Source organism: Miscanthus floridulus, chromosome 7, assembly GCF_019320115.1.
Source record: "Miscanthus floridulus cultivar M001 chromosome 7, ASM1932011v1, whole genome shotgun sequence".
Lineage (NCBI taxonomy): Eukaryota > Viridiplantae > Streptophyta > Magnoliopsida > Poales > Poaceae > Miscanthus > Miscanthus floridulus.
Window position 1 is genome coordinate 96001996 of NC_089586.1, and position 22607 is coordinate 96024602.

The 22607-nt window shown below is 40.9% G+C and overlaps 1 protein-coding gene and 1 pseudogene across 1 annotated transcript; one reads left to right on the top strand and one right to left on the bottom strand.

Moving 5' to 3' along the window:
• Positions 1–7426: 7426 nt before the first annotated feature.
• LOC136465902 (receptor kinase-like protein Xa21) lies at positions 7427–10590 on the bottom strand (annotated as a pseudogene).
• A 7144-nt stretch (positions 10591–17734) lies between these two features.
• On the top strand, positions 17735–19905 carry LOC136463881 (uncharacterized). The gene is made up of 2 exons (XM_066462851.1): positions 17735–18951; positions 19053–19905. The coding sequence occupies exons 1-2, from the start codon at positions 17940–17942 to the stop codon at positions 19550–19552; spliced, it is 1512 nt and encodes a 503-aa protein (XP_066318948.1). The 5' UTR covers positions 17735–17939; the 3' UTR covers positions 19553–19905.
• The last annotated feature ends 2702 nt before the right edge of the window (positions 19906–22607 follow it).

The following is a 22607-nucleotide window of genomic DNA, read 5'->3' on the forward strand; positions in this document are numbered from 1 at the left end:
AGTAAGGTGGCCCGCCGCGGTAAACCCTTTTCCCACAGCGGGCGCCTCGGTGGCCGGCCTCGCTGGCCGGCCACCGGTTAACCGTGGCGGGCAAAAGAGGTGCCCGTCACGGAGCCCATTTTGGCCACGCTGCACAAATTGATTCCTGTAGTAGTGTAAATCCATGTGCGTTTATGTCGTTGAGCCACAACGTTCGCCCCATGAACAACTATGTCATAATCCGCATAGAGGAAAGCATTATCGACCTTCACAAAACAATAGTGCAATCACCCCGCATAGCAAACATCTATGAAATCCCTTCTCCACCATCATCTCACCCTCTCCAGGATCAGGCATGCCAGAGGGAGCGAACCGCAAAACAGAGGAAACAATAGAAGGTGACGCGGAGCTAGGAGGAATAGATTGGAGAAAAACTCACTAGTCAATCGACGCACCACGCACTCTCAAATCCTCTCTCCTACTCCCCCCCAAGAAATCAACTTACCTCGCTAGAGATTGGTCAGAGAGGGGTCGGACCCGCCGGTCGCCGCGCCTCCCACACTTGGCCCTCGTAACGGTTATTCGTTACATAGGATAAGTTCTATCACTGTATGTTCTCTTAATTATTATGTTTGTTTTATTTTATTTTTTATATTTTATTTTTCTGTATTTATTTCTTTTTCCCTTTTCTCTTTTGTCTTTATGTTTCTATAGATTTTTATTTACTATTTTTCTATTTTATCTTACATAATTATTTTTTCATGTTTAATTTTTTTATTTTCTATATTCTCTGAGATGCTATGTTTATATAGTATAGATATGATGTTCTATGATGTATTGATGTTCATGTATTATATATGTGATGTTCTATAATATATTATGTGATGTTTATGTATTATACATGTGATATTCTATGATTTTTTTATGTTCACATGTTATATATGTGATGTTCTATGATGTTTTTTTTATGTTCGCGTAGTATATATGTGATGTTTGATAATGTTTTTTGTAGTGTTCGTATAGTATACATGTGATGTTATCGTAGTATATAGGTGGTGTTCTGTTTTGATGTTCTCGTAGTATACAAGTCATGTTTTATGATGTTTTTTGTGATGTTCACGCAGTATACATGTGATGTTCTATAGTGTATTTAGTGATGTTCATGTAATATATATGTGATGTTCTATAATGTTTTTAGTAGTGTTCTATGGTTTATTTAGTGATGTTCACTCAGTATACATATGATACTCTATAGTGTATTTTAGGATGTCTGAAAAGTATCCATGTGATGTTCTTTTAAATTTTTCTCTATTACGTATTTTTATTTTTTCCTTACGTTTTGCTCTAGATTTTATTATTTTTATTTATGTTATGTATTTATTTATTTATTTTTATATATATTATAATACTAATTTCATGAATCTAAAACTAGAATACTATTATTCTAAATCGAGAATATTTTCTTACGGAGACGGAATATTGTTCTCTAAACCTATAACAATGTCTCTGCTCAATATAAAAATATTCTATCATCATAAGATAAATGTTCGTTATTAAAATTTTATCTAAATATATCCATGTGGAATCTTGTTTTGAAGGATTTATTGCAAAAAATCCGATGGTTTTATCGAAATTTAATTTAGATTTTTGGTTTAGCAGTTATGATATTTTTTTAGTTCATTGCAAGAAATCAAATCGCGCCAAACCCACCAGACCCACGCACGCTACCTGCGCGGGAAAATTTTGCGTGCCCTATGGCCGGCGCGGAGATACGGTCCGATGGGCGAAGTGTACCACCCCCGGAACCGGTGGTTCATTCCAAGCATGGTAACAAACCTTGAGAAATTATATCATACTACCCTTTATTAATTAAAGTAACTGTACACTGATCGATAATTATAGAATTTACTATACCCACCTAACTATAGAAATTCTAAGCGTGGATTGGTGGAGGGAGAGGGGACTCCGAGGAAAATAAATGGCTCCGTGGACTGTTTAGTCTTCCAGAGGTTAATTTATCTGTGTACAAAATTTTATGCTAGGAATCCATTTATTCCGAGACAGATGAAGTATTTTACTATTAATTAGATGTTCCAACGAAGCCTACGCATTAATTCGCACGATATGCGATAAAAAATAAATTTTAGAAATTTTTACTACAGTAATTTTATTTTTTTACCTTTACTTTGGTAACTCTAATCACCATCATGGTAAATAATAGCCATTAAATATATTTTATTTTACAAAAAAACTACCTATCATCCCCATCACGAAAAATACATAAAAACAAACTAACCCTAAATTTTTTTATCTAAATTATTGTGACCAAATGAGGTCATTTTATTTAACGAATATATACGTCTATAAATGTGAAGTGAATTGGATGCTGAACTTGCTCAAGGGGATTAAAACACACGTTCAAGGCACAGTTACTGGTCAAGCTGGATGAACGTGTGTCTTATGTGTAACAGTGCGAAGTGAGTTTGGATGCTCTCGTGGCTGAGGATCAATCAAAAGGGGTTTAAAATGCGTTCACGGCACAGTTACATCCACAAACGTCCTCTGCAGTATCCATTATCGCGCCTTACCGATCTTAGCTTAGGCCGCTGTTTCGACGAAGACACTGGGTCTGAGAATCTCACCAGTTACTGCAGATTTTCCACACGCGCGTGCCATCGCTGCTTGAGCTTAACGTCGGCATGTCCGGCCTCAAATGCGACAGCTCTACGGTTCGTCCAGTTATGTACTTGCATTGCAGCCAGACTGGGACCCTCGTTGAAGTTTGATCTGTGTCGTTCCACATCAATTCACATGTAGATCGTGCTCCTGGTTTATTGGTTTTTTTTACAGTGTAACGGTCTTCGGTCAAAATAAAATCCGTACATATTTGATTTTTTTAATTACACGAGTACAGACGGAGATACTTAATACGCATGCATACTCATTCCTATGAACACACGTACGTAAGCCCTACTCCTATGAGCGACAACTTTCTATACAACATTTGCAATCAAACTTTTCTATAATAATTTAGTGGTCGTGGTATGCGAATTTGACAGAGCCGTCACATTTTTTCGGTATTTTTTCCTTTCCTTTTTATTTTTATATTAGCCAACCCATTTTTCTTCTATATACAATAATTTTTTAAAAGTTGAAAAGTTTAGCAAGAACAAATTATGTAAAAAAACTTTTGCTGGATAAGTTGTGTATCGTTTTTGAAAGACGTTGAACAGCAAAAGGTTATGTGTATAAGTTATGTTATTTGTAAAAAATTGTCATATAAAAGTATAGCTACAAAATTTATGTTGAAAATTATTATGATAAGTTTGTCTGTTGACCATTATGAACAAAAATTATGTTGCAAAGGTCATATAGAATGGTTGTCATGATAAGTTATCTATAAAATTACCAAAAAATATATTGAAAAAGTTATGATAAAAAATCTTAGGGATAAGTTTTTTCTTGTAAAATATTATACACAAAAGTTGTGATTATAACTTTATATTTTTTAAAAAAGTAGAAAGTTTACATAAATAAAATAATTAAAAAAGTTATGGAGGTTGTCAGATTGGTTCGCTAGTAAGCAGTCTCACCTTACCGGCACCTTGGGCCACCGTTGTTTCAGCCCATTTTCTTGCAAAACGGGATAAGTAATTAGCTCAAATGGATGCACTCGATTCGGCCTCATCACGGCCCATTCAGAAACGAGCTAAGAAATTAGCCCATAGGTTGCTAGTAGATCGAGTTTAGATTCGATCATTTTGTTTTTGGTGCGGTCTGCGCCCGGGAACCATCACTGCCGACCAGTCGGACCCAACCACGGTGCCGACCCCCTGCGAGCGCGTACGCACGCGCCGATGGCTGAGCGACAGAGCGCGGCCCATGCGGAGCACGCGGCGGCCAGCAGCCTGTTCGGTTCGCTAATTCATATCGTTGCTGGTTCGTGAAGAAGTACTGCTGGCTGATTTATGTGAGAGAAAAATACTGTTCTGGCTGAAAATTTACGATCGTTTATGACAAGCCACAGCCAAACGAACAGGCTGCAGAAGCACGCGGTCGAGCGTCGTACCCGATACGTATTACAATTACCTCGTCGCACCTTCCTCGAGTTTTTCTTTTTTTCTTCCCTTTTCTATTTCTTTTTTTCTCTTTCCTTTCTTTGTGGTGTTTTATTTTTCTTTTTTTGGTAATAAATTATTTTCTTTATTTCATTTTTTTCTTTCCATGTTTAGTTCTTTTTGTTTTCTTTCTTTCCATCTATTTCTTTTTTCCTTTATCTTTCCTTTTATGTATTTAGTATATTTTATTACTTTCATTTTGTTTTTTTTCTTTTTAATTTTATTCTAGTTATTTTTTATTTTTATTTTTTTATTTTTGGTTTTCTATGTATGATGTTCTATATATGATTTTCACGTAGTATAAGTAGGATATGCTATAATTATTTTTGAGTATTCATAAAGTACCCATGAGATGTTCTATATAGGTTGCTCATATAGTATCCATATGATATTTTTTTAAAAAAAAATATGTTACGTGGTTTTTTATTTCTTGTTTTCCATTATGCTTTATTCTATCTTTTTATCACTTTTCATTCATGTTCTTTGTTCATTCATTTATGTATTTAACTTTTTTTGTCCATTTCATATTTTTTTTCATTGTTTCCTACCATTCATATGCACCTAGAATTTTTTTCCTACATCTAAAATATTGTTGTCGTGAACTTAGAACATTTGTGTATGAAGGCAGAACTTTTATGATCTTATGGTGATATTCACTTAAACGATTTCTTCTATAGCATAATAAGACCATTCTCATACTATTTATTAGGTATATTGTAGATTATTGTCATATTATTTTCTATATGATTAGTGATTTTTATTTTTTCATTACACGTGATGATCAGGTTTATAATGTTCATGTAATATACATGTGATGTTCTATGATGTATTTTTATGATGTTTAGGTATTATACATGTGATGTTCTATGATGTATTTTGTGATGTTCTTATTGTTTCTATTTTCTTTTTATTTATTTTCTTTTTACTTTTACTAATCTTTTCTTCTATTTTTATTTTATTATCCTTTTATATTTAAATTACTTTTTACTTTCACATACCAAAATATTTGGAGAAATAATTTGTGCATTTGTGATGTTCTTTAATTTTTTTCCTATTATGTGGTTTTCCCTTATGCTTTGCTCCATCTTTTATTAATTATTCTATTTATGTCATTTATTTATTTATTTATATTTTATACCTTTTATTTTTTATTTTTTCTATTTCACGGATATTATAATACCTCCTTATGAACCTAGAATGTCTTTTTTTATCTTAAATATGAAATATTGGTTTTTTGAATTTAGGACATTTATTTTATGAGTGTGGAACACCTTATCTTAGACCTAGAACATTTTGTGTACTTTTAAAAAATACTCTATCTTCACGAGATAAATGTTCATTAATAATTTTTCATATAAATATATCTACATGGGGTCTCGATTGATGGATTTATTTTAATAATAAACATAATGATGCGATCGAAATTTAGCTTCGATACTTGGTTTAGCAACTAAATGTTTTTAAAACTTGATTGAGACAAATGCTTGGCACGCTTTTTGTAGGCATATATGCATGTGGAGAGGTCGCCCCGCTTTTACTGGTCAGTGTACGTATGAACTTTTACTGGCGTACCGACCGGTCATTTTATACGAAAGAGCCCAGAAAAAAGATCTGCACAAACATTATTTCCGTATACTTTACTGCAGAAATAGTCTATACATTCAGTCCGGTCGACTCCCTTCCTCTAGCGGCTGCAGCAGCAGTATAACATTTTTTTTTTTTTTTGATGAGGGGACAGCAGCAGTATAACAGAACACTAACACACAGCAGCACCCGCAGCCTGCAGCCACACAACCAAGAAAAAAAAAGGCAGACGATCAGGACCATTAGGGCAGTCCCAATGGTGCATTGATGATAGTTTTTATCTTCATTAAATGACTTGCCACGTAGGCAAAACGCTGACATAGCAACGTAATTAATGAAGAAAGAGAGCAAAAATCATAGAAATGGTTTCTTCATGAAGAAACCAGGTCTACTCTTGACCCAATGCACCAAGAAACCATGAAATTGCCATTGGGGAGAAACCACCAGTTTCTAGAGAGCTCGTGTCGCACTTTCATTGGAGGAAAAGATAGAGTTGGGAGAGAGAAAGAGAAAATAGTTATTACTCATAGAAACCATGGGTTGGAAAGTAGTACTTTTTTGATGCGGTATTCTATGTTATAGAAACTACTAGTTTTTTTCATTGGAAATGCCCTTATACACTACAAGAAAACTCAAACAGTCCTTAACGGCCCACGACGTGCAAAATCAAAACGGCCCATGACGCGCTGCGGGAACGCTGCGGCAGAAGACTTAATTATTATGGTCGGCGCACGACTTGCTGCCGACCCAGTCGGCCTATAGGCGCCCCCGTCTGCGCCTAGGCTCGTGGTTCGTTGATACCGAAAGTGAATGACCATTGCATCAAAAAAAAAAAAAAGTGAATGACCGGGTGTGCAGCCCTGTGGCTAGAGCGGAAAAAAATTACTTGAAAACTATATGCAGCGAGTCTCCGTGAAAACCTCTCTCGCACGGAGGACGCGTGTCGATGAAATGAAGTCTAGATCGCTGATTTACGTTCTGTTCATTTGGACTTGTTTGACTGATAAGCCATGACTAAAAATACTATTGACTGATTTGATGTGAACAAAAAATATTATTTATTGACTGAAAAAATACGACTTATAAGTAAAACAAATCCAAGTGCTGCTCGAGATGTAGCGGAGCCGTGCTTACAGCCGAGCCCAGCCTACGACGTCCAGGCGCGGAGCAGAGACACGCGTCAAGTAACGACGCATGTATGCACAGCTCCACGCTGCATACGGTTTCCGTATATATATATTTTTTTTCTGCTAGAGCTAGATGGATGAGGCCACTGTCACTAGACTCTCTTATCAAGAATCAATACTCGAGAATAGAGATCGCTGTAAGTTGATCCTTTGGCTCTTAGCGAGACGGTTGCAAGTCGATATTCGATGTTTCGGTGCACTGTTTTCTTTCTATTTTTTGAGACAAGGTTCCTGACCCGATCAACATGAACAGAGTCGAGCGTGGCCAATCAAGATACTACTCCGTATCCATCAAAGCGATTTGTGACACTTGACGAAAATGACTAATTGATGCTTTGCCAAACCAATTTTTCAAATGTTCAAAAATCAAATCTTGATATGAACTGGTAGCCTTGGAGTATACACAACTTGTCTCTACAGCAGCACATATAATTTTGTAGCAGGGTAGTTCATAAATTTCAGCACACTACTCATGCCTGATTTGCCATCGTTATGCTAATTACATTCAAAGACAGTCTGAGCTAATTACACAAAATCCACAGAAGCAAATGGATCGTCTCATTTAATCGCTGCGACATATGACTTTCTGATTGCATGCAAGTAAATGGCTACCTCTCTCATGCTCATTCTCTCTCTTGGTAGTGGAAGCGTGCAAGCAAGGGCAACTTGCATGAGGGATAGCACACATCGATAGGCCTCATTTTTGGTTGCTACTATTGCTTTATTATAGCCCTTGCATTCTTCATGGATATGAGCATCAATGATATGTACCTGATCTGGAAAGTTCCTCCCTGCATAGCTAACAATGCTGAGGTCATCCCCAAAGATAGAATCAGTTGGCCTTCTGCCTATAATCATCTCTAGAAGTACCATTCCAAAACTATAAACATCCCCACATGTTGATGCATAAACAGTTTGAGCATACTCTACAAAAACATAAGGAAAAAAAACAATTAAGATTGCTTTATACAAATGTATATATAAGAGGGTATGGCAACATTTCTTATCTGTACCTGGAGCGATATACCCTATAGTTCCTGTCATAGCAAGTGAGCTACTATGACTTGATGATTGTCCAACTGCTATTGACCTAGAACCAACAACGAGACTTGCAATCCCGAAGTCTCCCAAATGGGCATTCATGTCATCATCAAGAAGAATATTAGTTGGTTTCAAATCATAGTGGACAATAGGCCTTCCACAAATCATGGTGTAAATAAGCCAATGCGTCGGCTATGTCAACGCATATGCTTATTAAGTCCAAAATCTTCAGAGCTACACGACCACGTTTCTGATGCAACCATGTATCCAAATTCCCATTCGGCATGAACTCATAAATTAAGGCTTTGAAATCATTACCATTATTGTCTATACTTGAACATGCAGTTAGTATAGGAAGAAGATTTCGATGCCGAATGGTTCTCAAAGCCTCACATTCGCTAACAAAACTTTTGTCTGCAGATCTTGTCCCAAGGTCAAAAACCTTAATAGCAACTTGGATTTTAGCTGGAGTTAACTTCCCTTTGTATACTAAACTATAACTTCCCCTTTCCAATAAGGTTGGACTTTGAGAAGTTCCCTGTGGCTTGAGCTAGATCCTTGTAAGCAACTCTAGGGAATTTGTTGCCGAAAGAAAGCGGCAATAAGTATGGTCTTCTTGATGTCTTCTTCCCATGAATTATGGTGAAAATCAATATAATAAGTGACATGAAGCCAAATATTGGGATCAATATTTTGACCATATAGTTTATGATTCTTGTTTTTCTTGGATAAACGACATTGCATGAAGGCTCATGAAAATCCATGGCGCCTCCACACAGTCCTTGGTTTACCATTGAGTGAAACAATTGTCGCATTATAGAATACACCATTTCTTGGTATTTCTCCTTGGAAATTGTTGAAAGATAAGTCTAGTTCAGTGAGAGAGACTAAATCTTTCATACAATCTGGGATGGGGCCTGACAAATTGTTATGCGAAAGGTTGAGCATGCTCAAGCTCTTTAGATTGCTGAAGGTAATTGGAATGTTTCCTGTTAGAACATTTCGGTCCAATCGAATGGTATATATCTATTGAAATTGCCCCATACTTTTAGGAATTTCCCCATTTAATCTGTTGGATGAAATATCTAGAGTGGTGAGTTGTCCGAAGTTACCAAACTCAACAGGGATGTTCCCTTGGAAATTATTATAGCTTAGGTTTAGCATCAACATTGGTTTAAGGTTTCCCAAGTTAGATGGTATAGAGCCGGAGAAAATGTTTTCGGCTACATAGAACTGTACCAACCGTGTAAGATTACCAATTGATGGTGGAATTTTCCCTGTGAAGTTGTTCGATTGTAGTCTTAAAAGTTGTATATTTGTCATCTTTCCGACCCATTCCTCAATGGTACCAGTAAGATTGTTGTTTACTAGTGATAGTTTGATTTAAGCCATTTCTCAATAGTTGGGGGAACTATTCCAGATAGGTTGTTCCAACCCATCAGTAGATATTGAAGAGAGGTGGACAGATTAGCAATCGAATTTGATATAGGTCCGTGTAGAAGATTATGAGTCACTGAAAGTGTATTAAAAGAGTGTCAGTTTACCAGGGCACCAAAGAATTGCCAGCCTTCACCCCTTGCTTCAAGCATGTTTACCTCAAGGTTTAGAATCTGCAACTGCGATAGGTTTCCAAAAGAGCTTGGGATTTCGCCAGTGAAATAGTTAATTGATAGGTCTATGGTTTCTAGACTTAAAGGATTACATAGGGAAGTTGGAATTCGACCCACAAAATTTTTCCCTCCTAAGTAGAGTTAACGTAGATTAGGGAGGGCATCGCCTATGTTTGATGGCAACGCGCTGCCTAGCATATTGGTGGTCAAGGATAATACCATAAGAGAAGATAAGTTAGACAGAGTGTCTGGGATTCCACCTGATAGGTTATTTAGTCCTAGAATCAACTCTACTATGTTTGGCATTTGCCAAACCTCATTAGGAATGCTTCCGTTTAGTTGATTGCCTAAAAGATTAACTTCCTCTAATGTGTATATCTTTCCCAAGGTTGGAGGGATGACTCCGGTGAGATAATTACTGTAAAGGAAGATCTTTTTAGCCTTGTCAGAAAGCCTATGTTAGAAGGAATATAACCCACGAGGTTGTTTTCAGAGAGATCTAGGCCGACTAAGTTGGAACAGTTTGTAAGCCCAACGGAAATAACGCCCTCTAAAAGGTTTCCCCACAGAGAAAGTTTGTTCAGGTTTTGGAGCTTGTTAAGAAGAGGTATGGGGCCATGGAAGCTATTGTTGCCAGGATCAAGTGTATTAAGGAAGGCCAGGTTTCCAAGAGAGGAGCTGATTTGGCCAACCAAGCTCTCACTGATGAGGTTGAGCCCCGTGACGTGATATGGTCGCGTGGAGCTACAGTTCACACCATGCCAATGGCAGAAGTGGATGCTGCTGCTGGTGTTCCAATTGCTCAAGGCCCTGTTCGCTTAAGCTACTTTTCAGTCATGGAACGGTGTTTTTCTCTCACAACATTTCAGCATAAGCATTAGCATAAACCAAATTTTAGCATAAGCGAATAGGACCCAAGGCTCTATGCGGATCGTTGGTGATGCCCTTCTTGAACTCTAGCAATGAGAGTAGATCTATTCTGTTGCTATGGATTGTGGGGCAACAGGTGTTGCCAACTCCCAAACACAGCAGCAGCAATGGTAACAGTATATGCATGCCCAGTTTCACCATTTGTCTTGGATAACACTCTTATCATATATATCTGCAAGGCATATTTTATAGCATAATTGCTTTACTAATGAACATCGACAACCACGAACACGAAGAATTTCAACCAGGAGAAAAGCTAAGAGAGACAGGGACAACAGATCGAAGGAAGAGTGTACAAGTTAGGAAGGCCTACCTATGTTTGTCCAGAGCGCACAACGCCTTTTTGATCTTTGGGTCAGTGAGTGCAATCTGCAATGCTATGAGAACCGTGAAGGTTGAGTTGGATGCTCGGCTGGTTGAGGGCTTGGGGCCTTATTACACGGGTTTAAGAATAGGTTCATTTTGCATCGTCATCTCACCCACCACACACTTGCACTTCAGCTGCCACTGTCAGAACTTGCCTTTGCTTGACCGTCGTCGTTGCTGCAACGACGTTGAGTCCGTCGAACTTATCAGTTTGCACACGTGCTGGACTGCAGATACAGATACAGGAGTGTAGCATCGTGACAGGCTGAGTAATCAATTCAACAGTACTTATTGGGCCTTCGGAGGCACTCCTTGGTTTATTGTCCACTTCAGTCACTACCAAAATCCAGGTCCAGTTCTATAATTTTGCTGTAAGGCTATGTTAAGGCCCATTTTCCGATCTTGCCCATGTGCTAGTCCTATGATCAATGGTCAGTCAGGTTAACAAATATACGAACTTAAAGAGTCTTTCCCTTTGTGCTAGCCCTATCAAGGGTCTGGATAAACATACGAAGTTAAAGGGCTCACTGAAACACAAGGAATTTTATAGAAATTATTCATAAATTCAAAGGAGTCCTAAAAAGAGCAGAGCACAAGCTGCCAGGCTTTGTTGATTAGTCCCTCCATTCCAAAGAAAATCGGTAATGCTGCGGTTCATGCGTCCGATGCCAGCGCAAATCGTCAAACGGCTCTACAGGAGGCCCACACGTTCTTCTTTCTTCTACTTCACATTCTCAGCCGATCTTGGAGCTCTACACCACGACGTTCACACCTTCCTCATGCTATCCGTCATCGATTGGCTATGGCAAGGTGGAGATCGACAAAATTAGCTGGCAGGAGCTTCAACAACACACGCCCTCAGCCTCACCGTCACTGGACGCCCCATGAATTTGCAACCCGGACCTCCGCGCGTTGCGTCGTGGTAGCCACTATGGCTCAGCAGTCGGCACCAGGTCAGGTCGTTAACCTTATTCTTCTCCCCTGGAGGCCAATAATGCATCTCCTGGAAAAGCTGAATGCAAGGGTGACTCATGGAGACTCCCTTGTGCATCGCATCTTCAAGAAGGACATGCTTCTCACGCCCCCTCCACCGGTACATCTACATATTTTTTTTATATGTTGCAATATGAGATTTTTCAACGTCGATTGGTCATTTGTGATGTTGCAGTTTTGATTTTTTTTTCAGTTTTGTACTATGATGTGTGACATTTGCTATTTCGTGATGTTGCGGCGGTTATATTGTGATGTTGCATCATTTTTATCCGTGCAACATTTGTTTCATCGTGAGATGTTACAAGAGTTCTTTCTGTTTGTTGCACCAATATTTTTTTTATTTGTTTCAGTGGTACGTTGCACATGCTCTTTGTGAATATTGAACTTAACTTTTGACTTGAAGGCGGCTTGTTGCAGAAGGAGTTTTTCTACTGTTGCAGGAGACTAACTAGCATGTGAGTATTGCATCTCAAATGTTGCAAAGTCTTATATTATTGCAGTTGAGGTTCTATTTTGTTGCACAAGAACATAATTCGTGTTGCAGTAAATATTTTGTTTTTTTAGTTCTAATCGTCGACTTTATGGTCACAAGCTCGATCTCCGTCCCCCCCCCCCCCTCCACCTCCAATTTTTTTCTGCTGGGAGACTCATCCTACACGGCTATGTCGGTGGCCGTGTGTGCCTCTCCGCATCGTGCAGCCAGCCACCGGCCTCCTTGCCGCTTCGCTCTTCCCCCTCGGTCGCGGGAGAAGCTTAGCCGCTCGATTAATTATTAACAGTTCAATTAACGTGGGGTTAGAGATGGGTGGACGGTGGATTTTGTGTCAGATGCTAGCCACGTAGCAGTAGGCGGGCAGCATGCATAGCCACAGTAGGCGGGGTAGGCGCAGCAAATGGCGCGGGCGCGGGCGTCCGGGCGCTAGCCACGCCGAAAGAAAATACCCCCTCCATCCCAAAATAAGTGTCATTCTCGTTTCCCGATGAGCCAAACCTTTTTGTCCCGTTCGCTTCGCTGAAAAAACAAGCCAAAACATTGTTCCGGCTGATTTGCTATGAGAGAAAAACACTGTTCCAGCTGAAAAAACAAGCTGAAAAGTACGAATTATAAGAGAAGCGAACAGGGCCTTTAACTTTGACCAAATATATACAAGCAAATATTAATATTTATTTGTTTAAAAAAATATTAATATTTATAGTACATAATTTGTATCATTAGGTAGATCATTAGATCTATTTTCATAATAAACTTTGTTGAGATACAAATGTTATTAATATTTTTTACAAATCTAGTCAAACTTAATAAAGTTTAACCTTCTCGGCTAGACATCAATCTCTCGGCCTGACCAAAATCAGCAACTTAGATCTGTTTGTGATTTCTTCTCTAATTGGTTGCCAAGGAGGCTGGGAGTCCCGCAGAGGCTCGTTCTTATTTTCTTTGCAAGGTTTGCTTGGGCAGTTTGGAAAAACAGAAATAAGATGGCAATACAGAGAGCTTTCCCGTCTGATCCTGATGTTGTCATTTACACTTCTACCAATTCGCTGCAGATGTGGGGGGATTTGCTTAAAGATGCAGACAAGATTCAGCTTCTGAAGATGGTGTCAAGCATGGAGAGTGGAACAGCAAGCGTGCTCGTCAGCAAGCTATCAGCTCTGATGTTGCTTTCATGTAATAGATAGTGGGTAGTGTTCTGTCGCTTAGACCGTGAAGGGTGCAGTTTTTTTTTTTCCTTACTGTTCTGTCTTTGAAAACTGGTACCAGTATGTAAAACCCTTATTGCTTTCTTAAAAGCATCTCCTTTCAACAAAAAAAAAAAAAAATTGCAGGACTGTAGGGCCTATGTATTGAGTTAGTGATATTAACCCCCGCGCGCAGCGCAATCGCTATTAATGGTCCGCAACGTGACTTCTTAACCTATCTGTTTGGACAGCTTCAGAAATACTGTGGCGGTATTGGAGTTTTTTTTTTCCCAGGCCTTGTTTAGTTCCCTTCAAAATTCCAAGTTTTTTCACTCTCTCCATCACATCAATTTTTAGCCGCTTGCATGGAGTATTAAATGTAGGTAAAAAAAAAAATAACTAATTACACAGTTTAGTTGGAAATCACGAGATGAATCTTTTGAGCCTAGTTGGTCCACGATTAGACAATATTTGTTAAATAAGACGAAAGTGGTACTATTTATCAGGTTGAAAAAACTTTCAATCTAAACGTGGCCCCAGTAAAAAGCCTCTTGTAGAGTGAAGAAGCCGAAGCCGCAGCAGCCATGCAGCCCACAAGGGCCCGTTTGGAGGTGCTCCGACGGCTCCGGCTCCGGCTCTGGCTACTGTAGCACTACCGTGGAGGAGCCACCGGAGCCCCCAATTGTAGCTTCTCCGGCTCCTCCTCTTTTCCGTTCATTTGTGCTGGAGCCGGAGCCGTTTTTTTTTACTGCTACAGTATCTAGAATGTTGCACAGTGCAGTGGGAGCTGGAGCCGCTGGGCAAGGAGCCCTGCCAAAGACAGCCTAAGAGAGTGTTCGGCTGGTATTAAATTTCTACTGTAGCAACTGAAAAAAACACTATTTATACTGAAATTTCTCATGAGAGAAAAATACCGCTTTGGCTGAGAAAAAAAGCGAGTCAGCCGGCCGAACACTCTGCAAATGAGCCTTAATACGGTCCACACCGAATAGGCCCTTAAACTAACAAACGGAATATTTTTTTACTGATAATGGAACATTTGTTTGGAAATAGGCAAAAGACCTACAATGACTTAACAACTCTGTAAACATCGGTAAACAAAAAAAGAAAAGTTTTGAAGGGGTAAATAAAGTTGAGTGAACAATACGAAAGGCACGGATAACCACCAGTGGTCCGATCCAAATGTTTTCAAAGCGACAACAAATTGTATCTAAAAAAAACGCGCTAACTGATGGGACTGAAAATAAACACAACAAAAAGCTTGAGAGTGTGAAGGGCCAACGATCGCTTCTATGGCATTCAGCCTGTTCGCTTGCTCGTATCTGGCTTATAAGCCATAGCTTATTAGTCAACGAACATTATTTTTCTTTCATACTAAACCAATCAATAATACTTTCAGCTATGACTTATAAGCCAAATCAGACCAAACAAACCTAGAATATATGTGAGATCCCTCCCATACCACGTGCCACGTGCCATTGATTATAGTGCCAAAGAAAAGAGAGGTTAGTGAAGGGGATTGTATATAGAAAGATGAAGGAATTCTGAACGGAACAACATGATCAGGCGGCCGTCAGGCCGGCACATCTGACGTGAGCTACGGCACCGGGTCACCGGCTGGCCGACGCTGCAGAAAAAGAACCAATACTTCTCTTATCGATTGGTATCAGGAAAAAAAAAGTCTCATGTGTACTCTGCGTTTCGTCCACTCGTTGTTTGCACCCCTTGAAATCATGTCAAACAGCGTCATCAAGGTGACAAGGTGTGAAGTGTTTAATATTATAAAATGCCTGCATACCAAGAAAACTACATATACAGTAATACATTTTCAAAAATACATTAAAGGTTTATTGATGATTTTATTTGCAAGTTCCTCGTAAAGGAAAGAGAAGTAGATGGAAGTTTTATCTCTCGTTCTTCCGTTGGAAAACTAGATCACTTTGTCTTCGCATAGTGGTTGCGAAAGTGATAGTAACTGATCAACTGCTGCTAATTGCCATAAATCTTATCAAGTACCATATTCTTAAAGAAATGCTACATGTACAACATGTATCAAAACTTCAATATATGGATAATGTAATGTAGGCGCACTATATTATTCACTAGGTTGAGAGTTATTAGGGAATGATCTTTGTTTTTGCACAAAATAAAACCGTAAAAATTGTCTATGTTTTGAAATATTAATAGGCATGTTCTTAAATTTTAGTTGCATTATTATTGTATCAGCAAGTAATTTCATAGACTACTTTTAAAAATAGGGCAATAGTATTATTAGGTCATCTTTGATCCTCTCAACTTGTATAAGACACAACATTATAGGTATTTTAGCTTTTTATAAGCTAATACTGGATGATTGGATAGTTCCAAGTAACTATAAGGTACTCCTTCCATTCTAAAATATATGGTACTCTAGTAAGTTTAGGATAAATTATGGAGTAATGCAAATGATGCAGGTAACCCTCCATTAATTATAGAGAGACTTTGTGCTTATTAAATTTTGACTCCAGTTGTATACACTAATGGCAGGTACACATGTGATTGGGACTTCGATTGAGGGAGTTAATTTACCTAGAATATACCTTGTAATTTGGGATAAATTTTGAATGCTTTAATACCATATATTTGAGGACGGAGGGAGTATATTATAAGTTGGATTATTTGGATTAGTTAGAGTTTTTCTTAGCAACTTTTTATATAGCTCTAGCTGATCCAAATAAAGCTTTAATTTCGTAGTATGTTTGATCGTGTGAACTGGATCCTTGAATCGATAGGATCACACAACATCTTGATCTAACATCAAAATTTCTCAAAGTAAAACTGAGTAATATCTATGAGTAAGTGGATTCAAGATTCTAAAATTTTGTCAAAATTAGCATTATTGACTTCTAAATATAGAATATGATCAATGATGCAAATAAATACATTCATTTTCTCAAGCAACTGATACAGTCATGATTCTACCATTCGATCATGTCATCATTGGGTATATCCTACTCTCAACGAAGTGTCATATATATGATTGACCTCATTTTAAGATCTTAAAAAGTCAAATGTTCAGTGAACCTTGCCTTTATGATTGAAAATTCTCGCATGACCTTTCACGAATTCTGAAAATACGCCACGTTAAAAGCATTCACATGTCACGTCACCAACCTAACCCGCACCGTGCAAATTGCTGGTGTGCCCGTTGCAAATAAGCCAATTCGATCAGCCCCTGCGCGAAAAAAAAGAGAAAATTTTGTATTTGGTCCTAAAAAATAATGCTTCTTTCTTATTTGACATCGAAACTGAAAATCTTTCCTATATGTCCTGAACTCGAGTTTTTCTTTCCTATTTGACACTTCCGTCAGTTTAGGTTGTTAACGGTGTCAAGTCCTATGTGAAAAGTCCGTTTTACCCCTAGAGATTTTTACTAATCCTGGCATTCCATGGTTAATATTGCTATCTTTTATGAATATTTTTATCTTAAACTGCAATGTTTCATAAAAGATAGCAGTATTAACCATGGAATGCCAGGACTAATTAAAAACTCTAGGGGTAAAATGGACTTTTCACATAGAACTTGACACCGTTAACAACCCAAACTGACGGAAGTGTCAAATAGGAAAGAAAAACTCGAGTTCAGGACATATAGGAAAGATTTTCAGTTTCGATGTCAAATAAGAAAGGAGCATTATTTTTATGGCCAAATACAAAATTTTCTCAAAAAAGAGAAAATTTTGTATTTGGCCCTAAAAATAATGCTCCTTTCTTATTTGACATCGAAACTGAAAATCTTTCCTATATGTCCTGAACTCGAGTTTTTCTTTCCTATTTGACACTTCCGTCAGTTTGGGTTGTTAACGGTGTCAAGTTCTATGTGAAAAGTCCATTTTACCCCTAGAGTTTTTTATTAGTCCTGGCATTCCATGGTTAATACTGCTATCTTTTATGAAACATTGCAGTTTAAGATAAAAATATTCATAAAAGATAGCAATATTAACCATGGAATGCCAGGATTAGTAAAAATCTCTAGGGGTAAAACGGACTTTTCACATAGGACTTGACACCGTTAACAACCCAAACTGACGGAAGTGTCAAATAGGAAAGAAAAACTCGAGTTCAGGACATATAGGAAAGATTTTCAGTTTCGATGTCAAATAAGAAAGGAGCATTATTTTTAGGGCCAAATACAAAATTTTCTCAATTTAAAACCCCTCCTGCTCCATCCAATCGCTCGTTTTTTTGCCTGCTTTTGTTGAGGCGGTCAGCGTTCCGTGGCCGCGCCAGGCTTCCGAGACCCTCCACCAAATCAGGCTCCAAGAACGCAACAACAAAAGCACACAGAAAGAATCAACCAGCCGCACCACCAAGAGCATCGTGATTCGAGACCGTCCATGTCCGCCCCCGCTCCATCGACGCAGCTCCGGTCTTCTCAGTGAGCAACATCGGCAGGGCAGGAACGCGCGTGCAGTATGGCGGCGCTGTGGCTTAGGCTGCTGCTCGCCGTCGGGCTCCCCATCGCGGGGCTGGTCGCAGTGGTGTTTCTGGTGTACCGGCGTAAAAGCTTGCCTCGTAATGCGCAGCCGGAGCTGCCGGAAGTTTCCCCTACGGCCGGTGTGAAGCCGCTGACGGCGAGCCCCGGGCTGGCGAAGCTCAACATGAGGTACAACGCCGCCAGCGGCCGTGTGGGGCTGCGGTTCCAGCAGTTGCACCAGCACCAGCACCACGCCGTGAGGCACCGTGGCTCGAGCGGCGGCGGCGGCGCGCAGCAGGGCGCGTTCCAGTGGGCCGACCACCCGCGGCTGGTGACGGAGGCGGCGGAGAACGGGTGGGGGCAGTTCTTGTTCACGGTGGCGCCGCCGCGGTCCAAGTCCGCGTCGTCGTCGCCGCTGTGGGGGACGTGCCCGCTCTGCGACGCCGGGACGAGCCGCGACATGGCTGAGGCGGCCGCGTGGGAGCTGCCCGCGGGATCGTCCGAGCGGATGCAGGCGGTGCGGCTCAACCCGGCCGCGGCCGCCGCGTCCGGCAGGAAGTGGCTCCCCGGAAGCATCACGAGCCCGCTCCGCGGCGACACGGACGCGGGGAACGGGAACCCCAGCGCGCTGTGCCTCGCCAGGATGAGCCTGCCGCTGCCGGGCCCACCCCTCGCCGGCACGCCGTTCCCGCAGGACGCCTACTTCGAGATCACCATCATCTACCTCAACACGAAACGGCCGGAGTGGTCAGCGTCCAGGGCGAGCAGGCGTGGGCGGGACGGCTCCAGCGAGAGCGACCGCGTCAAGCTCATCAGTTTTGCACCGGACGCCAAGAACCCGGTGCAGGAAAACAGAGCCGCCGCCAAGGACGGTGAACAGGACAAACGGAGGCATTTGGTCATGTCGCTCGGCCTCGCCACCGCGTCCACCGCTCCACAACGGCCGTCGCTGGCCGGAACGTACTCGTCGTCCATCGGGTTCCACTCCGACGGCGCCGTCTATCTCGACGGTAATTAGCAAAACACATAAAGCACGGTGCTTCCAATTAATGATTCTTGAGTGCAAGCAAGACATGATCTGAAAGAGTTTCTTTTCGATGGATGATTTCAGGGATGAAGCTGGTGTACGAATCGGACAAGTCGTCGTGGGCGGGCGTGGACAAGGTGGTGGGGTGCGGCTTCGAGCCGGCGAAGCGGAAGGTGTTCTTCACGGTGGACGGGCAGCTGGTCCACGCCGTGAGCTGCAACGCGGAGGCGTTCTCGAGCCCGCTGTACCCGGTGCTGGCCTCCAGCTTCGACGTGATGGCGCTGGTCAACCTCGGGCAGGGCAAGTTCCGGTACGCGCCGGCCAACGCGCGGCGCACGGCCAACCCGTGCTTCGTACGCGCCGCGTCCGCAGTGGACGACGCCCGCGGCGGCAGCGGCTCGATGGGCCTCGACTTCGACGACAGCGACGAGCTCTTCTCCATGGGGCGGGTGGACTCCGGGTGGCTGGAGACGGCGAAGGTGAGCAGGAGCAGGAAGGAGAGCATCGGCGGCTCCGGCGCGGCGTCCGTCGTCGGCGACCCGGAGGCCGAGTCCGACCTGTTCGAGATCCCGCTGCGGGACTGATGATGAACGCGACGGCCGGAGACCGACACAGGAATTAGTTGTAGTAATGGCGAATAGTCACGGCGATACTGACACATGCTTAGGAGCTAGGACACGCAGGTTGATTTGGCAGTTGTTGCTGTTGCTGTTGAGGTATCATCGTCTAGCTGTTGTTATCTAGATGTGTAAAAGTATTAGGTAGGTTAAAAGGATGAAAAAGCTTGTCTTATGCAATGAGCTTTTGATTCGTTATTTTCTTCTTCTATTCCCTGGTGTGTGTCTCTTTATCTTTATGCTTTCATTATTCAAGATGTACAGATGGTGGAGATAGATTCTGGAACTAGAATTTCGAACAAAGAGGAGAAAAAAGAAGTGCCTAGAAAACACCACAATTTGAAAAGATGAATCTTCCTGTGATTCACACTTGCATAGCTAATAATGGGATATCTTTTTATCTTGATTTGCAAAGTCCATGCACTTTATACTTTTGTTGGTGTCTTGGTGACTACTTCCATCACCTCACCTATTTTTATATTTTGAGATTTTTTTATAACAGAAAATTTTGCATGTAAGTGGGTTTGCTTTATAGCATCAGTTGACTCCCAAATTCCCAATGGGCGCACGCTTTGACATTTAATAAACCCTGTTAATGGAGGCACGGAGCAAGTATCCAGCCCCTCGTGATTGTGATTTTGTTGCTGGTGCTTGCAGCAACAAATGACATACAAAAAGTGATAATGCTTAGTTTTGTATGTTTAATAAGTTATAAAGAAACCTTATATATTTTATTTTAATGAAGCTGTATAGCATGCCTTCTCTTTCACTTGTCAACTAGCCCCTGCAGTTGCATGTCTAAAGAATCCATGTGTGCATGTACCGCTATATCATGACTTTACCATAAATTTGTAGTTTACCTTACTCTTGCTCTTCATTATTGTCAATATTATACTTGCTAATAGATATGATTGAAATATTGGTCCATCATAATCATGTCGTCACTTTGCTCCAATTTTTGTATGGATTCTCTGTACGCACTTATTCTCATTTTATTTACTATTTTCAATTGCAAAACTTTTGTTTAGGTTGAGAGCTCAGGTCCATTAATAGCAGGTTGCGCCTTTCGGCTTTCATTGATAGCAATCCCTCTCCTTCAAGGCTTCAAATGAGTTTTCAGTGACTGCACAAAGGATGAGCACTCGGAGGAAAGAATCTGGAATTTTGATCAATGGCATCTCAAGCAACAGGTAGCTTGAATAATGGCATCCAGACATCTGTACCCCGGGAACCTTGTGGGCTGTGGCGATAAGAACCATATGGGAGCTGCCATCAAACCGCGCGGCAGACGCAACGGCAAAAATCCGCACCATTCCACAACTTGCCATTTGGCCGCCCTGTTCCACAAGAACTCCTCGAGAAAAAAGCCTACAAGATAAGAATAAGATGAGCCCATGACTTGCCTCGCTGCCGAATAACGCTATCCAGGCATCCAGCAACGCAGAACAGAGAACAGAGAAATGATAAGCAATTGCCGGCTGCCGCTAGTCAATTAAAAAGGGGTGGAAAACAACAAGCTCGTGCCGTCCCTAACGTCACTGCAGCTCGAATGATGATCTATCTAACAATTGGATTAGAACTAATCCAGGTGTCTCTTTGGCCTCAAGGTATCAATGGCGTCACGGATTTGGAGCTAGGTGCATGCGAAACCAGTGACGTTTCTGCCTGCGTCCTGCCGCGACACCCGCGGACTTTTTCGTGTTTTTCATGCGAGTTGTCAGCATCTAAAGCCCCTTGCGCGTTCAAGGTGTTGCCGGGCTCTCCTGTCCATTCAGCCGCCTCTAGTCTAGAGTCTAGAATACGGCCGTCCTTGTGTGAGTCGGTTTCGGACGGCGCTGAGGTTTGGTCCAGTCCAGCAGTGAGCCATTCCCATTTTCTTATGTTGAAGTCAGCTGGTCCAGCCCATTCCGCACACGATTAGGTTACTGCTATTCCTTTTCCATTTGTTTATCAAAGTAAATTAAGTCAGAACATCACATTCCCGTTGAGAAGCCTTCTTGGGATGAGCACTTTTGCCATCAGATTAAACAATCCTGCAGTGCTGATGCATTCAGGTCTCTACAGTACCATCCAACCAAATTCAAAAAGGCAAATTGGAGCTCTCAAGCTTGCTCACATGCAAGTTTCATGTGCTAATGTGTCCATAAGCATCAGGAGCAACGGAATACCAATTAGCGGTAACATACTATAGGAGAAACAGAGTACAGATAAGCGGAGGAGCAACGCTCCCGCTACACTGTAGAGGATAATTATCGAACAAATTCACTCTTTACCCTCTGGGTGCCTATTTAACTATGCGTGTCTATTGACCCTATGTGTGTCTATTTGCCCCACCTTCTGTTACGAGATGCTGAGATAGCAAGGATAACAGGAAGAGGAAGAAGGAAATGGAGATAGAATTAGACGAACACGGCGGGAGTGTAACACCTCTGGTGTTGAGCTTGCTTAGCATCTAGGTTAAGGTCTAAGAGAAATTAGCAAAACAAGTTCTCGAGTTTTAAAGTTTAAAACACACATGAAATAATAAACAAACCCTGTGCAACTCACTTTTATGGTTGAGAGAAATCAAACAAATATCTAAGTTAATTTACTCAGTGCGTAAAAGTGCTAATGAAAATCCTAACAAGAAGAATAAAATAAGAAGTTTTAATTGTTTCGTACAAAAAACAATTTCTATAAACAAAAATAAAATATAACTCTTGTATAGTGCTTATGTAAAGATGATGAGCAAGTGGTGTAGATGAAAATGCAACTTTAATTTTTGGAAAATAAACGTGTTAACTAATGTTCTTGGGAGCTCCAAAAATCAAATTGGAAATTAAAATCAACATTTTCGTTAAGTCGGCAAAGATCTGAACTTATGTTAAAATACTATTTTTGATGAGTTATATTGGGCAAAATAATTAAATAGTGCTTAAATATTTTGTTCCTATAGTTTAGTGTAAAGTATGGACTATTGCATGAAGTACTTGTCGGTTGCATTTGTCCCGCCTAAGTCGGTTAAGGACCGTTTGTTGCTGTG